This window comes from Lycorma delicatula, chromosome 7, assembly GCF_047948215.1.
Source record: "Lycorma delicatula isolate Av1 chromosome 7, ASM4794821v1, whole genome shotgun sequence".
NCBI lineage: Eukaryota > Metazoa > Arthropoda > Insecta > Hemiptera > Fulgoridae > Lycorma > Lycorma delicatula.
In genome coordinates, this window is record NC_134461.1 from 98,761,378 (window position 1) to 98,780,394 (window position 19,017).

The window sequence follows — 19,017 nt, forward strand, 5'->3', positions numbered from 1 at the left end:
CAATCTTAATCAGCCACTCATTTCTGTGGAAATGAAAAGTTTTTCCAAAAATCACCACTAACGACATATTAAAACACTGTATTTAATCTATAAAGTAGTGAAGTCCTTATTTAAAATGCAAAACTTTCCACATGGACATCATCCGTAGAATCAAAATGAAAAAGCTGCACTTCTATTTTTCACATATTTATAAACTGAATAAAGAAAAGAAATGTATTTATTAAATAAAATACCGCTTAAATACTGTAGGAATGGGATTGTAGAGATATGGCTGCAGCTTTTTCCTTTGGTTGTGATCTACTTCCTTTGGGTTATAAGCCCATAGATTATAAAGAAGATCTTTGAAAAATGACTCTTATGCCCCCACTATATGACAATAATAATAATATCGACAATAATAAAAATCTAGATATCATTATATATGTAATGTACTTTAACTTTTTTACATATAAAAAATCTTTCATCTTTTAAAAACTTTTCTTTATCAACATGAGAGATATATTTTTTAAACAATTAATTTAATTCTTTATTTTATTTTAAGTACTTACATAAAATTACACTAATTCTTACAGTTTAGCTATCAAATAACAACAAAGAAACAAAATTTCTTAATTGTACCTTGCATCGCATCTATATATACAAATTTCTTGTTCCATGTCATTTTTATTACATTCATGAATGGATTTGAATCACAAACAGGTTTACAGAAATATCCACTGACAGTCATCATGATTAATGGGGGTAAGAGGTAATACAAAGTGATGATTATTAAATAATAATAACAACTTTAAAAAGGGTTAAAGAATTTTAAGTTTGGAAATCTAAAATTATATATATATATATATATTTACAATGGCTTGTATCTTATTAAATAGTGCTACAACATCAGATGAATCTATGATTCAGACAGCTAGTGACTGTATAAAAGTTATTATCAAGTCTATCACTCATACCTCTTCCTTAAATACAAAGTTTTTTTAATAAAACTAAATCAGTAGCTATGAATACTGAATAAGATATTATAAAGCGATGAACAAATTAATTACTTCATTTAAGACAATATTCAAAAAATAAATTTTTGTGAAAACAATCTTAAACAGTCCATTTGTTTTGTTTAGAAGTTATTATAAATGCAGGACATTGAAAAAGTAGCCAAACTTTTGCTGTATTGGACCTACATGAGAGCTACTGGGTCAGATTCATTTGCGTCACTGTGATTCCATTGTCTTCAGAACCATCCAATGCATTTCACAAGCAGTATTTCAAAAATGACTTTTTAACTATTTCTGATGACAAATCATTCCAAGCATTTGAAATCCATTCTACAATCATAGCTGCTGACGTTTATTTAATTCTGCCGCTCAGTGTAAGGGAATGATCGTTTTCAGTGAACAACTGATTGCATTGTGCACGAATATATTCTTTAAAAGATTTATTAATCCGACATCAAGTGGTTGTAACTGACTGGTCATACCTCCAGGAATTACAACTATATCACATTTTCCTTTTGTTTTAATGTTGTCAGACAAATAACCATGAAAAGCATCCAACACTAACATACACATACTGTTTCGTTTCAGAAGTCCACCGGTCTACATTCCTATACACATCCTAACCGATCTCGCATTAGAATGCTCGTCATCAAGGTGTTCTGTTGAGCTTGAACAATAACACTATCACAGAACCTTTCTTTTGACTCAGTTTTAATCTCTTAAAATAATCTATTCAAAACTAGAAGAGATTACAAAATGATAGAAAAGGAGATTTACAAAGAGCAACACAATGATAATTCTTTTTCTAGGATTCATAAAGTTAATTTAAAAACTATTGTAAATATTACATTACTTACTTTTCCAAATTGTTTTTCACAGCTTTTTGAAAGACATGTTCATGTCTAGAGAAATCAGTTACATCAAGTGGTAATACACTAACATTATCTGGTAAAGCAGCACTTTCTAAAGAGCAGAACATTAAAAAATATGGTAAAATATTTAGTTATGAATGGTTATCATTTACATTGAGTATTATTTGTAATTTGAACACCATCATTTATACTTACAAACAATTTATTTAAACATGCATATGCATATGGATCTGTGTGTATATATGGTTCACCAACAGGTAGGTAAAGATTCTGGGACCAGTCCAATCATCAATATTGTCAGATACATGGCTCATTAACTGAACCAACTATTTAAGGATGAAGCTAAGCTGCTTCATACATAAAATAATACATGAACATTTTTTACAGATTTTTCTTTTACCTATAAATTTAAACCTCCATGTCAGCGATTTATAAAATTTATGATTTGGGATTTGATAGTTCCTTTTATCAAAAATCTTCAATAAGCACTTCTAACAGTCAGGTATGAATAAAAATTAAGCATTTTAAATGACTCAATTAGCAGATACAGATTACTAATAGGTAGGTGTAAAGCCTACATACACTAGAACAGTACCTTTTACATAAATCTGTTGACAAATAGTTAACTTCTGGTTTTGACATTTTAGATAATTGTTGATGCATATCTGGAATATGAAAATGAAATGTTCAATTTGACTAGTCAGGATGGAATTTCAAAACTAATAATTTCCTTAAGCATAAATATTTTCAATATAACCGAAATGAAATAGTAACTAATATAACATTTTTTTGATATATTTATTACAAATTAATGTAGTTTCATTTAACCCTGCAGACATCTATATGATAGTGCATTTATAACTGATGTTGACAGTTTCCAACAGCCTCTGTACTCTTGGTTTCAAGAGTTTGATATTGTTTATATACATTAATGTTTGTCTGATGTAACCGTAAGGTAAAAGTCTAAAAGAGTGAAATCAGACAATTATGGGAGTCTTGTCTTTCTCTCACCTTTTCTGAACAAGCACTGTATAAGTGTCATCAACAAAGTTGCAAACAATGTTGCTGTGGTGAAGAGGAGAATCATATTGTTGAAATATAACAATTTCTATTATAGTTTGGGATATCAGCATACAATTACTAACATATCTTGGTAGTCATGTAATGTCAATTAAATTTTTTCTTTTACTAAAGATTGAAAATACTTAAACAAGAAGTTCACTCATACAGCAATGGTATATTACTTTATCAGTGCTGTCACAGACAACACCTACCATATTTTGGTTCAACAAGTTGCCATTTTATACAAACATTAACTCTCCTTGAACACATGATAATTATAATACTGAATAACAATAAATGATTCAAACTTAGCATCCCTGAGAATGTGCATTGAATGTTCTGATTTCAGAATACAAAGTGAACACTTGGTAATGTAAAAACAAAAAATAAAGATTAAAATTTTATCTGTCACCCCAACAAAAGTTTATTTATAAAAAATGAACAAAATAAATTTAAAAAAAAAATAAAGATGGTGTTCGGAACATAAAAAACAAGTGAGTGCTAACTCAACTAATCGTCATGAGATGTTGCATCTTCCTTAGTGATTAGCTGTAAATGCATTTGAAGCCCACTCCACACTAAAAAACTATATTAGATGCTGTTAAATGTATGTTAATATCATGCTTTTACTATGTTTTGCATAATTATTTTGTCTGAAAGCCAACCACCATTTTATGGACACTATGTTTTTTTAAGTGATTTTATTGTAAGTGTAGAGTAGCCAACTATAATAACAAGTTAGCTGATTTATTTATAAAAATTATTAACATATTTGAGTTTCAGTTTAATGAAATATATTTACAAAATTCATACTGCCCCTTTGTTTTTCACTCCCAATAGAGGCTTTGTATTTAAAATTAAAGGGGTATTCCTCCAAGGGGGAATTGGTACCATTTTGAATTACTGCTATTTATTATGTACTCCCACTTTCAATCTAAAACTTATTCTCATAATCAGAGAGGAACAACAGTAATTAGTCTATTTTAATACTGGTTTGCTTCTAATGATTTACAGGCACTTACTAATTTTCATAAGATTTAAACAAAATTATATTTTATGACTAATAAAATGAAAGTCTGTGAGATTGTAACAAGTTGTTTTCCGCCAGAAACAACTATTATCATTATTATTAACAATTGTTATTATTATTTGTAATAATGTAATAAAAATTTAATTGTAAGTAGTTTATGGTTCCATTTTTATCAATGAGTTTTAAGGATATGTTGAAAGTGAACATTTTTCGGATGTCAAATCCAATTCTCTAATACTTTTGTCACTGGGATTCAATTACCAATACTGTCTCAGGAATGGTTAGCCTGAAACAGGGCAAGATCATCTGCTGAATTCTTAACTATGGATAAATCTAGATTATAGTATAAAAAAAGCTTGTAGCTACCAACTTAATCTACAGATACATAATGTGGCCTTTTTTTGCTGTTTCATCAACCATTGTAACAGATTCCTATCATATATATATATATATACACACATACACATCCGCAGTGAACAAAGGATCAAGTTATGATAAAGAGAATATGTTAAAAAAAAATTCCTTTTGATTGATTTATAAACGGACTATGAGCCTTTGGTAGATTGATGGCTTAAATTCTTGCCCAGGTGAGCCACCTATGTGACAGTATTACCTTCAAGGAAAAAAAATATATGTGAATAAGAACAAATATTAAATGCTAATAATCTAATTAAATAATTTGAATTTATTACATATAGATAACTCATTAAATACAGCAATAATTTGCAAAATATCTAAAACTTCATCAAAATAAAGGAGGTATTTGAAAACAATGGAATGAAAGGATGATGTAACTACAACCATGTAATTTTGCTTTAGGTAAGACTTGAGCAGTTCAAAACACTGAAAAGGTAAATAAATAAGACTATATTTTTAGACAAGAATTTTTAGATTAGCAGCTGCTACCATATCTTAAGTTGTAACTAGGACCCAAAGGGGTATTAATCCCACTACAACCCAAGTTTAATTAAAAACTGGTTACTGATGAGAAGGGTACAATCTGATCTAACCATTTCTGAAGAAACATAAAATATTTGGTAGAAATGTGTAAAAGTATAAAGAGCAATGAATATACTACACTATCAAGTATGAGTAATTCTTATGTTTGTTCTGAATTTGGGTGGTTGTATTTCTCAGTTTTTTATTCTAACTTTGCCAACTGATTTTCTTGAAATTTTGCAAGAAAATACTTTGAATACAAGAAAGACTTCTGTGTGCATTAGACAACACTTTCTTCAATGTATGGGTGTTAGTTATATACAAATAAATAAGTTTACTCTAAGTAGTGATGCCTTTTAAATTATGAATTTTGTAGTAATATTTTCTATTTAATCATGTGTTTATATTTTAATTAATATGGATTTTAATCATATCTATTTTTTATCTTATAATTTATGTTTTTATATTTATAATTTATAATAAAATGATCTATATAATGTATTATTATGTTCTGATCAGAATGAAATATTTATTATAAGGATAAAAAAGAACTAAATATCTTTAAAAATTAACTATGTGAGGACATAGTTGTGGGGATAACATAGTTATGCGAGGGGGGGATATGTGAGGACGTATTATGCATGTTATAAGGGGGCTGTCATAATGTATTACAATTGCATGTCGTTATGTGCTTAAATTTCGGCAATTGAATGCGTTGGGTGCTTAAATTGCACAGATGAACTCTGCTAGATCGCCATGTGCAGAGGTTTGTATGTTGTCTTGTTGTGCAGCATTGTATATTGTTTAAAGGGTCATCAGCGTTTATCTTGGAGAAGTCCACGATGATGCTTCTCAAAGGCCGTTTTGCTGTAAGGCGGCGAGTTGTCGTATCGAACACGGAAATTATTTTAAGTATTCACAGAGACAATTATAAGTGGGATCACTTTTTCTTATTATTCTAACTTCCTGTTCGTTTCAGACAATAACCGACCAGGATATCCAACGATCTGTGTTTCCGCTATTTCCTCATCTCAAATCCAAAAATTACTCCCCCCAAAAAGACTTTGCCAGGTCAAATTCTTCCGTTTCTTGACATTTCTCACCTTATGTGACCTATCGGACACCTTTCCCAAAATACCCCATCCAAAAACCATAAATGAAACGTCTAGAAACTTAAACGATTTAGTTTCCAAAAATCTTTTTTGAGCTGGGTTAATTTTCGGTTTTTTTAGATTTGTGGTCAGGAGATAGCAGAGGCTCGGATCGGTGGCGATCTGGGGTGGTTTTAGTCTCGGACGACCAGGAAGTGAGAAAAAAGAGAAAAGGTGATCACCCTTATAATTGTATCCATGAGGACTTTGAGGATATGATAGTGCGGTTGTAACTGATGTTGACAGATTTCAACAGCCTCTGTACTCTTGGTTTCAAGAGTTTATATTGTTTATATACATTAATGTTTGTCTTATGTAACCGTAAGGTAAAAGTCTAAAAGCGTAAAATCAAACAATTATGGGAGTCTTGTCTTTCTTTCACCTTTTCTGAACAAGCTCTGTATAAGAGTCGTCAACAAAGTTGCTAACAATGTTGCTGTGGTGAAGAGGAAAATTATATTGTTGAAATATAACAATTTCTATTATAGTTTGGGATACCAGCATACAATTACTAACATATCTTGGTAGTCATGTGATGTCAACCAAATTTTTTTTTTTACTAAATATTGAAAATACAACAAGAAGTTCACTCATACCGCAAGCACTCATAACGTTATGAGTGTTTACAGCACTCATAACCTACCTATTACACCTACCATATTTTGGTTCAACAAGTTGCCATTTTATACATACATTAACTCTCCTTGAACACATGATAATAAGCTGTAAGATAAAAAGCTGTAATACTGCTTGAAAAGAATCTGTTGTGTAATACAGACAGCATTTCATTTTCCAACCTTGATGAAAGAAGATAAATAATGAAAGAAAAAGCTGATAAAAATAAACAATGACAAACAACTGTTCTTTAAACAAAAGATTCTCTTCTCTGTTTACTATATGCAGATTAAATCTATACAGTTGCAAGAAATTCAGAAAATTTAGAATATATTTTTCCTGTTCGAGACATCGATACGACTCGCCGCCTTATAGCCTAATGGCCTTTGAAGAGCATCATCAAGGTCTTCTCCCAGCTAAACGTCGTGTTACGTTGATGAACCTTTAGCTCGAGTATCCTCCATGTTTGTGTGGCTTGGAATTCAACCTCCGTCCAGGAGTCTCGCTCGACCGGTAGGAGCCAATCGTCAGAATAAGCCCGATGCTTCACTCGCTGATCAACCTCAGCCGCCGAAGTGAATGAAAATCTAGATTTTGGATATTTTTTTCCATTTTTGGATATATCTAAATCTAGGAAGATTTAAATGATTTAAACTTTTGCTGAGTCAGTTTATCAGTGCTTTCATCTAAAGCAATTGAAAAATGAACTCCTACATTTTATATAATTTTATGAAGTTGCTCTGTTATGTTTTGAGCTACTTACTGCTGCCAATCTGTTGTCCTTCTTCTTGTGGCAGGCAATTGTTTGTCTTTATCCTAACTTAAATTTTGGATCTAACATATTTTTTTTTTTACCATTTTTTAAGAAGGAAGAAATTAATGAAAGTAACAGGTCTAGTGTAAGCTTGTTGTGGTAGTAAAGGTATAAAAATGAAGTAATTTAGCAGTTCAGATTTTGAACCATCAATTTTGCAAACCACTTTACAAACAATGCAAGATAATTCAAAATTATTTGAATTAAAATATACTTAAACATACCTCAATTTCTGATGTCTAGTAAGAATATTTTTGTTCATTTAATTTTACGGAAGTCAATTTATTATAATTAAACAACAAATTCTTTAAATAATTTCCTCATTCATTGTAATAATTTACTTAATGAGTGATTTCGTATAGCCTGAAAGGAGAAGTATAAATGTCCTAGCTAAAATTATCTATTGGTAAACAAATCAACACCTGCTATTCAAATATAAATATTACTGGTACCAAACTTTTTCAGTCTGATAATTATACACCCTAAGACCACTAATTACTCTTAACATTCTGATGATTGTGAAATAATTGAAAATTTCTCATTAAGGAGACTTGTAAATGACATACTTTTTATGGGTAATTGAGTCTAATGAAAAATCCTTTTATGGATGAGAATGTATTCTGAATAATACAAAAAAAAATATGGAGGTAATATTTCAAATAAATCACAAGCCAACAATTTCACGGTTAGTTTATAATTCTTATTAATAAAAAAATTTATTACTGGTGTATATTGCGTAAACGTTATTTTACACCAATAATAATTCATGGTACATAAGGAATACCAAGTCATAAAAAAAAATCTAAGAAATATAAATCAAAATTCTGTTCTTTATTAGAAAGATTTCTTTACAATTTTTACAAGCTCTTACAATTATTTTACAAGATTTCTTTAAAAATTTTAATTTTTATAACATTTTAAAATTCCACTGTCTAATGAAGGGGAACTATTTATATAAATAATGAATATAACTGTTTTTTGTAAAAATTTAATCTGAAAACATTTTATTTAAATTTAATATTACAAAAAATATACAGCTAAAGATATCTGTAATATATACATAGAAGTTTTTTATAAATTTAAAATAATATATTAATCAAAATTTGTAATTTTGCATATTAAATAAACTTAATAAATGATTGAAACTTTAGAAATACATAATTTGAAAGCCTATATTTATTTAAAATATATTTTTGATTATAATTAATATTCACATTTATATTTCAATGATTTTTTGATTTTTTTTTTTCAGAGTCAAATATCGACACAGTATGCATCCAGTAAGGGGCATAGTTTACATGGTGGGCCGCAATCTCTCATGATCTTCCCATTCCTAGACCAAATAAGAGCAAGCATTGCGACAACAGCCACAACAAATACTTCCAGTCCTGCTTCCTCGGTAATTATAATAAAATTATAATAAGCTAAATAAATCTTTAAGGTCACATTTAATTTTTCTCATAAATTATAATTTTTGCAAAAAAAATCTTTAAATGTATCATCTTTTGAAGAATTCATTGGTTTTTTCTTTTATTCATAAAATTAAATAACGTAATGTCAGCATATTTATCAGTTACAAAGCATAATATTGAGTTTAATTCATTTAGATTTTGCTTGAAGATGTTTTCCACATGATTTATACTCTAATTTTAATTTTACTTAAATATTTAAATACCCGACCTGGTGTCATTTGAACCTCAGTCATGGCTCTCGACCTTTCAGCTGTGGAATGGTTCTGTGCAGAACCAGTGTAGAGAAACTCGGCCCACACAGAACGAGTGGTTGTGGCAATTTGTCTCATTTATAGATGCCTTAGACTTTCCTCTGTAAAGATGGAAGATCTAACATATGGTTGGGATCACCCCACCACAACTATGAAGAGATTTAACGACAGAAGATGAGCGAAAGAGACAGACTTCAAAGTTTCATTATCTTCTCTTTGGTCATGAAGAACAACACATCCGCTTGAAATTGAGAAAGAGCTTTCTTCATTCGTCAGACTACTTCTTGTCTCTCCTACGTTACAAAGACTAGAGGTACAGCCAAATCTAGTTCCACAACACTTCACAACATTACAAAAAAATGTAAGTCCGGGCTTACAACTATTTTAACCCACGGAGTGGAAGGCAGTGATATCGGCGGTTGTACATCGTTATTTGTTGTAGAATCTTGATATCAGTCCCTTGCTATCGGGTCTTTCTTATTTATCTGGCGAGTATTTGATTTTTAATGGCAGTTATATGTTTATTTTTGGTTTGCTTTTCAGATGAAAAAAGTTTGAGATTGTGTTCTGATTCTTTGTAGATCGTGTTTATGAAAAGTATTTAATCAACCCACTGGGTTGGTCTTGTGATGAGCTCGTCATTAAATAAGCTGATTTCGATGTTGAGAGTTCTAAGGTTCAGATCCTAGTAAAGGAAGTTACTTTAAAACCAATTTGAATACAAGATCGTGGATAGTGGTGTATTTGGTGGTTGGTTACAATTAACTACATATCTCAGGAATGGTCGACCTGAGACTGTACAAAACTACATTTCATTTACATTCATACACATCATCCTCATTCATCCACTGAAATAATACCTTACGGTGGTTCTGGAGGCTAAACAGAAAAAAAGAGAGTAAAAAAGAATATTTTTAATCGGCTTATACCTTGACAGATTAGCAAAATGTTTGCATCCTTTTCTCCACATGATTCCCTTTAATTCATCTACTGAAGGTCCTTCAATGCTAGGGTCTTTTAGTTTAACAGGAATGCACCTGATATGGTCCTAGTTTTGTGAAGGATCCAATGTCTACTTCCTTTCCTAAGGTCTATGGTGGTGTCTCTATGGTTATGCGTATATTGGTGCCTATAGGTAAGTTGCTTAACTGGTTGTTGTAAGATAGGAAGGATAAGGAATCTAAGTTGAGGAGATTCTTCATCTTCTTCTTCTGACAAGCCTTCTATTGAGTTGAATTCGCTGTTGTAGATGGCCTTCTTGCTTCTTTTTTTCATTTTCCCTGATTCTCCGTCGTGGGCCATCTGGTGAGCTCTAAAATGTGTACAAACAGGTGTGATGAGATGCAAAACAAATCTCGCTATCGCTATGTGGAGATATGTTGAAGGAGACACAGCGGACTGATCCAGGACTATGAACATATCCTTTTATCCTTGCATATCCTTTTCTGAAGGTTCACGCCTACTCAACAACCTGATATCAAGTAATGAAAATGCTATCTAGGTAGATGATTATTAACCTGCCGGGTTGGTCTAGTGGTGAACGCGTCTTCCCAAAACAGCTGATTTGGAAGTCGAGAGTTCCAGCGTTCAAGACCATTATAAAGTCAGTTACTTTTATACGGATTTGAATATTACATCATGGATACCGGTGTTCTTTGGTGGTTGGGTTTCAATTAACCACACATCTCAAGATGTACAAGACTACACTTCATTTACACTCAGACATATCATCCTCGTTCATCCTCCGAAGTAATACCTGAATGGTAAATCTCGGAGGCTAAACAGGAAAAAGGAAGAAGGTAGATGATTATTGGAAGAATCAGATCTAATTCTCTTAGGACACTGAAACATAATTAACTTTTATCTTTCTAGAATTTGCTTGTATATATATATATATATATATATATATATATATATATATACTTCCGTAGTTTTATACATTTTTAAATTTAATGATTAGGCAAACAACTATGGATCAAATATAATTTTTTCTGTTTTCTTTTTCTTTTCTTCCAAAAAGATTCTTTCATTTTTCCTGCATTTTTGGTCTTTCTCTTCCTCCAACCATATCACTTTGGAGTAACTGTTTTCCTTCCTCAACGTTTAGAACTTATATATTTTTTGTGTGAATAGCTATCTGCCTTTCATTTCCTGTTCTTAAATCCTTGGGTTCTGTAATTCTTTCTTCGTTTTGTTTAGGTACCCGTGGTTGCTAAAAGTTGTTTGTTCCTAGAGTTTAATATTTGTTTATTCTCTGTTCATTTGTTCCGTTCACGTCGAGCCATCTGGTGCTACAATATAGTGGGTGCTAGCGCTAACGGGAAAGTTAAGCTGTGCTAGCATTCTACGTTAGAATCCTGTATGGTGCGGTTGCATTTTTCATTTCATCTGGATAGACAACTAGTGTGATTCATAGTTACTAGCATTCGGCGCTCGAATCTGATCCAAGGCAGTCACGTCATACTCTTAATCCGGATGGACTGCATTCTTCATTTGGATGAACGTAGCTTTAATGTTGTATTTAATCTTATATTTTTTATCTTTATTTCAAGTTATACGTTATGTTACAATTCATTTCATTAACTGTCAAGACGACAATTCATTAAACCATTATTCAACAAGCAACAAGGCATTGTCTTCATTCATCATCTATGAAAATACAGTCCAACCTCGCCCTAAAATCGATCACATCTATTCTGTATATATGTCCCAGGAATCTCATTATTCCTGAACGCCTTTTCATTATTTTCTATTTCTTCATACAGGTTTTGGTCGGGTTTCAGTCTGTATCCTTTTGTCATTTTCTTGGGGTCTAGGACTGTTTTCCCTATTTTGTAACGGTTCCAGGTTGATAAGTATAACATTTCTCTTTCGTGTAGTGTCACTGTGGCGTAATGTTTGAGTCTGACCCCTTCTGAGAGGTTCCTTTTATTGTAGATATTTTTGGTCAGGAAACATAATTTATCCAATTTTTTTCTTTTCTCTTCTGTTGTTGTCCTACCTGTACTGTTGTATTTTATTGTTTCCTTAGATATTTTAAACTAGAACACCACTAAGATTTCAATATTCGTACCAATTTTCTTTTAAGAGTAGTTTTTAATACTGGGCATTATTTCTCATTTTTCAAAGGATTGCTCTCTCAGTCATCTCTTTTAAACCTTTACATGTCAAATTGCTTCTTCCTCTATCTTCGTAAACAAAGCCAGGTCATTCGCAAAAGCCAGATGACTGACACGAGTTCTGCTTTTTTTGACCTTATTTCTTCTTCATTTTTTTACCGGAAGGTGAAATTTTTAATTTAATAAGGTAAGAAGATAAATTGCCTGCAATACATTTTCATAAGATGAAAAATTTCTTCTTCTGTAATCATCTAAACAATAAATTAAATATTGGAATGATATATTTCTATAAATATTTGAGTTTTCTCTGTGGAATAGGATTCTATTCCGTAGAGAAAACTCGAATATTTATAGAAATATAATTTATGGAAATGTATCTATCCATAACTTGGAGGCTTTGAAATGTGGTTATTCAGAAGACTGTTATGAGTAGCCTAAACAGATAGGATCACAAATGAAGAGGTCTTCCAAATAATATCAGCAAAAATAAAATTAATAGTGACCATCAAAGTACAGAGATTAAAATTTTTTGGTCATATGATGAAAGGAAAACATTATATGTATTTCTGACTGAATATCTAAGGAAAGCATGAATTGTGGTGAAGAATATCATAACTGTGTAAACTCAGAATTTTTTAATTTTGCATAAAATCAATTATTTAGAGCAGAAGTGATAAAAGATACATTAATAATTATGGTTATCGCCAATCTTTGTTCAAGGATGGCACAATACGAAGAAGAAGAAGAAGAAAAGAAAATAAATGTTATTGTGATTTGCACATAATAATATATTATACAGATCACATCATTATAAGATAAACTACAAATATAAAAACATAAATTATAAGATAAGAAATTTATCCCATAAATTTAATTTTAGAAAATGTATTGGAAATTGTTTGTGTTAATTGTTTAATTATATCATTATGCCTATTTATTTCTGATAGAATCTGGGTTAAAGATGTGGCATTGTGTTATTATTTTTTTTCCTTCTATTTGTTATCTTTAAGTTAATCAACTATAAATAAAAATCATTAGCAACTATATCAATATTGTTATAATTTTTCCAGGAATATTATGGGGGACCTTTTGATTTAGTAGACAATCACGGTGTCACCACTACCACAAATTCTGTTTTTAATTTCTATTTTATTTTATTAATAAAATAAAGAATCTCATAATGTTTATTTACTTTTTTTATTGTTTACATTATTAATTAACCTGTAAATATATTACATTTATAATATTATATAACTAACTAGTACATATTTTGATATTTACAAAGCTGTATGATTTCCATATTATTTTATGAAGATAAGCATTATATATCATTTTTGCAGTGTGAACTCATTGTAAATTAATGGAAATCAATTATTTGTTGCAACATATCCTATTTCACTGCAGTACAGGTGGCCAAGAAGTCACCGTACCTCTAAAGTTATCGAAAAATATGAGTTAGGATATGTGTTTAGTTTCAAACCGATATTGGATAAGTATTTTTGTTAGGATCAGTTGGCAACAGTTTTTCATGTCACACACTCTAAGTAAAAGACAGTTGTGCTAAAATGGCTGACATGAGTAGTTACAGTGTCCAAGAGCGGTTAGTGACAAGTGTACGGGTTCATGAACGACACCATACGAATCAAACAATGAATTTTATTTCTGATATATTTTGGCAATGCTTTAATAAGCTGCCACCATGAAATCCAACAAAAAAACTTGCGTTTCAATTAGGCAGTGTACGTTTCAATTAGGTTGTGAGTGGATGAAAGTTAATGCTGCCAGAAACGTGTTCTGCAGTTGCAGTTTCCATTTAACAATCTCCGATGAAATCAACTCATAAACAGTCAGCTGAACTTCATATACCATGGACAACAATACAAGACCGTATAAAAAAGGACTTGAAGATTGAGCCATTTCATCCAATATTCATTGATGAATTGACAAATGCAGAAATGCAACTGTTGCACTGCATCCTGCTGGGCTTTATTAGGAAAATTCCTCGCTGTAGTGTACTGTGGAAAGGTTTTTTTTTACTGACGAATGTGCAATCCATCGCAGTTTGTGTGCCAGATATGTGTTATTATGGGCGAAAGAAAATCCTTATTATGCAACAGAATCAGAAAGAAATCCATCATACATCATAATATGGACTGGAATGACAGCTCATCATTTGTTTGGTCATTATATTTTGATAGGCCAGTGAATGCGTAAACTTATTTAGAGATGTTGGAGGCATGGTTAATACCACAGCTTCAAGAGAAGAATCTCATAGCACAAGTATGGTTGCAGCAGGTTAGGTACCTGCACATTTTGCTCTATCAGTTTGCACATTCTGAATGAAAAATTTCCAGGATGTTGGATTGGCCGTGGTACTCCAGCGTTACCAGCTCCATTATCATGGCCATCACGAAGTCCTGATTTTACCAAATAATTCATTATGGGGAATTATCAAGACACACATATCTGCACATTGCAACACCACAAATGAAGAATTACGTGACACTGTGAGGGATGCCTTTCATAACATGCTCCTTTCATAACACTAAAAATGCTCCGTCGCATGTCACAGAGGACATGGGGGACATATAGAATTGTGCATGCAACATGAGAGTGAACACACAGAGCCACTGGACCATTAAAATTAATACTATGTATCAAATGAGTAAATAAAATAATTCATTATTAGATTGCATTTTTTATTTATAACTAATTACAAATTTTTAGTTCTAACTTTACGGGTATGGTGACTTCCCAGTCACTCTGTACATATGTCTCTTTTTAAAATTATGGCTGAAAATTAAAAGAAAAATGAATTTACAGAAATGTGGGAAAAAATGAATTTAAAGAAATATGGAAAGTACCTCAAGGTGATAATCATATAGTTGAACAGGCAGCGTTAGTAATTTTTTTTTGTTTGAAAATATAAAATTTTTTCAGGATTTTAAAATATTAACATTGTGTGTAATTAAAACAATTTTGTATTTTAAAGATATCAGTATTTTATAAAATATACATCTTTTTAATTAATATTAATGTTTTAATTTTATTAATTTATTTGTACAGATGGTCGCACCTGTAGCTAATTGGCCATCAGTGCCGAGCGGTCCAGGTAGAAGTCCACCATCATCGCCCCCTACACCAGTACCTTGTTCAGATCCTGATGCTCCATTGAATTTAAGTAAACCTAAATCATCACCTGGTCGTGTACCATCAACGACTGAACATTCTGGACACCTTCAAGAACCACAACTTGGTCCGTTAGCTGCTACAGCGCCAAAATTACTTCCACCTAGCCTTGTTATGCCAAGATTTTTACCGTATGCAGGTCTACCACCTCATGTTAACCCTACAGGTATTTTATTTTTTTTATATCATAATTCTTAAATTATTTTACCTAGCTCTTATAATTAAAATACATTTTTATCTCATTTATTTAACTTCTAGCGGTTGTAATAATTAATCTGTTTTAATCCTCTCCAAAGGAATTCAATTTAGAGAGGATGGCTTTCTGACTGACTTGATGTTTGCTAATGACAGTGGCATGTTCACAGACAGTGATGCTAAGGCCACTGATATTCTCTATGATACCTCCTGCATTGTCCAATTTTATGGCCTGAAAATAAATGCAGATAAGACACATGTACTAACAACAGATGGCTCATACACCATCTTCCAACTGGATAGTGTGCAAATTGAGCAAGAATTCAAATATTTTGGCTCACTGGTCCAGAAGAAGAAAGTAGCAGCTCTGGTGAAAATCCACAGTTCAATTAGTCAAGCAACCACAGCATTTGGTTCCCTGAAGTGGTACTTGTGGAAACAAAGCAACGTCTTGCTAGAGACTCGAGTTCATCTTCTCCGAACCCTGATCCTGCCAATTTTATTGTAAGGAGCTAAAACATGGACACTAGTTAAGATAGACCTGAGCAAACTTGAAGTGTTCCAAATGCAATGTCTATGCCAGATAATCAGGGTCTCACTTCAGGATCACATCCGAAATGAGGATATCCACCATCACTGCAAACAACATCCAACAATCTAAGAACAGATTCAGAAATTAAGACTGCAATGGTTTGATCATGTCTGCACAATGAGTGGAAACCGACTATCATGTAAACTCCTCTGGCATGAATGACCAACCCATTTGAGAGTCCAACGAATAGCTCCTGAGAAAACATGGATCAAGCAGATCGATGATGATATAAAAAACCACAGGCTAAACCTTAATGAGACCAGGACAATGGCTATGGATTGCCGGGCATGGAAAAGCTTCTTGTTAGTGAAATCAGACAACCATTGGCACCTACAGCAGCGTACAGGTTTAGGAGTCTATCCAATCCAAATGTCAGATAGGGATCAAATAATAAATAATACTCTTGTATAACACTACCAGGATTCACACTATATTTTGTACACTTTACTTTATATCAGATCCTTTTTTATAGGGCCATTCGGAAAGTTCTCGGCCTGACAAAGAAAACAAGATATTATTTTTTATTTTTGTATGATCTCACCTTGCAATTCAATACATTTAGATCAGTGATTTTCCATCTTTTTAATACTCAGTATAATGCAATTTGTCCAACTTTCCAAAATAATATTTGTTGTCTTAGCTTTTACTTCATCATTTGAAGTGAATCTTCAACCAGCGAGTCATTTCTTCAGGTTGGAAAGAGAAAGTAATTTTGTTGGGAGCCAAATCAAGCATACGTGGAAGCATTTCGAACTATATCTGATGGATTTTTGCTGGAACAACCTGAGAGGTATATAAATAAGCATTTTCATGGTTTAGTGTACTTTCTTTTTTGCCAGATGTTTAGCCTGAATAGCACCCTTCAATCAGTCCAGTTGCAAAACATAGTACTCTTCAATGATCATCCTGTCTTTTTCAAGATAGACTATGAGCATCACATTACAAGAATCCCAAAGATCTATAGCTATGACTTTTCCTGCAGATTGAACGATTTTTGCTTTCTTTGACATCTGCTACCATTTGTCTCTAGTGTGTAATGATGAATCCATTTTAATTATTATTTTTATTTCTACTTATTTTTCCCATTATTTTTTATTTCTCCTTCCTTCTTTTTTACATTTTCCATATTTCTGTTTTGCATTTAATTATTTAGTTTTATTATTGTATTATAATGTCTAATTTTTCAGATTTCTTTACAAGAACTTTTTATTGTATGCATTTTTTATTATTCTGTAAATCTTTTTCCATTTTGAAACTCTAACCTGTAATGCCAATTTTTTTAATCCATTCATGTGTGTAAGAGTACCTAGATATCTGAATTCTTTGATTATTTCTACTTTTCTTATTCCTTTTTATATATATTTATTTATTAAATAAATAATATAAATAATTAATATTAGATCATAAATTCTTAGAAAATATATACACAAAAAGTTACATACATATTTATCCTGCAGAAATGTATATAGGCATCTGTATGCAGCCTGACTTATAAAAAAAAACATAACATCACAAACAATACTAGTAATTTAACAAAATAAAGACAAATATTTAATCCATATACAAAGTGAATTCTTCAAAATGTAGTCTTCTACTTCATTACATGCGAAGACTTAAAACGAGTAAATACTTATTAGTATTTAAAAAAAGATGTGATTTTTTTTTTTTAAATAAGAATGTAATTTGTAATATGTACATAAATATGACTATTTATTAGTATAAAATTTATGCATTATCATTATTATAACGTATTTGGCCAGTACGTATGTTGTGTTGGGGTTTACATGATTTTTTTTCATAAATTATAATTATACATTAACATAAATATGCTGTTGATTAAGTATTATATATTGTGATGGAATTTTTTTTATACATACATATGCATCATTATTTATCATATTAGTAATAGGTACTATCAATAGTTAAATAAACTGTCAAAAAACCTATTTAATATTTTCAATTATTAAAGTTTGTAAAATAATTTTTAAATATCATAATGTAGATTTTTATTTTTTAATTCCTTTTAAATTAATAATAAAAAAGGATTTTTAAATTATTTTGAAAACAGGAGTAAATTGAATTATATGAGCAAATATATATATTTTATTTCTATCAAAAATAAATACATAATTTTTAATATTTAATGAAAATATCTAATAGTTTTATCCAAAATAAAACCTACTGGACAGATAACAAAATTGATTTGATAGTGCCTAACACAATATCAGTACATACTGGAAACTATCTTATAATAATTTCACATACTTTTGCATAATCTCATATCCATCATATTGTTATTATATCACAGAAGCTAAGCTTTTGTCTCTTCTAACGCTATCTTATAGTGGTTGATAGAACTATTTGTAAATTTTATAATTAAATGGTGTGGTATCGGCCATACAGATCCAGTAAAAATTTAATAATTTGAATTACTCAGTATAACATAAAAAAATAAATAAGAATAGCCAAAAAATATATGCCTGCCATACCAGAAAAGAAATAGAGGGAAGAATAGGATGCCTCATGGTAAATGTTCATACACGTACGTTGGATGATACCCCAACTGATGTGATATTTAATGTAAAGCAAATTAGGATTAACATTATGCAGCAGATATAAAAGTTTTATTTAAAAAATAAATAAATATTTTACAGGTAAATTATTTGTTCTTAGAATTGAAATTGGTACAAAAAAGAACTAGTTCTAAACATTTTCTCGTTCATT

The 19,017-nt window shown here is 30.9% G+C and overlaps 2 protein-coding genes across 3 annotated transcripts in view; one reads left to right on the forward strand and one right to left on the reverse strand.

The window, feature by feature from the left end:
* The window catches only part of LOC142327996 (uncharacterized), a 69,945-nt gene that overhangs the window by 24,181 nt on the left and 26,747 nt on the right, over positions 1–19,017 (reverse strand). For both annotated transcript variants that reach the window (XR_012757145.1, XR_012757144.1), the window contains exon 4: positions 1,850–1,955. The gene's annotated coding sequence lies outside the window, so the exon portion shown is untranslated. The remainder of the gene's footprint in view (positions 1–1,849; positions 1,956–19,017) is intronic.
* On the forward strand, positions 5,632–18,994 carry LOC142327817 (uncharacterized). Its single transcript, XM_075371155.1, has 4 exons — positions 5,632–5,661; positions 8,728–8,874; positions 15,384–15,672; positions 18,948–18,994. Exons 1-4 carry the CDS (start codon positions 5,632–5,634, stop codon positions 18,992–18,994), a joined length of 513 nt encoding a protein of 170 aa, XP_075227270.1.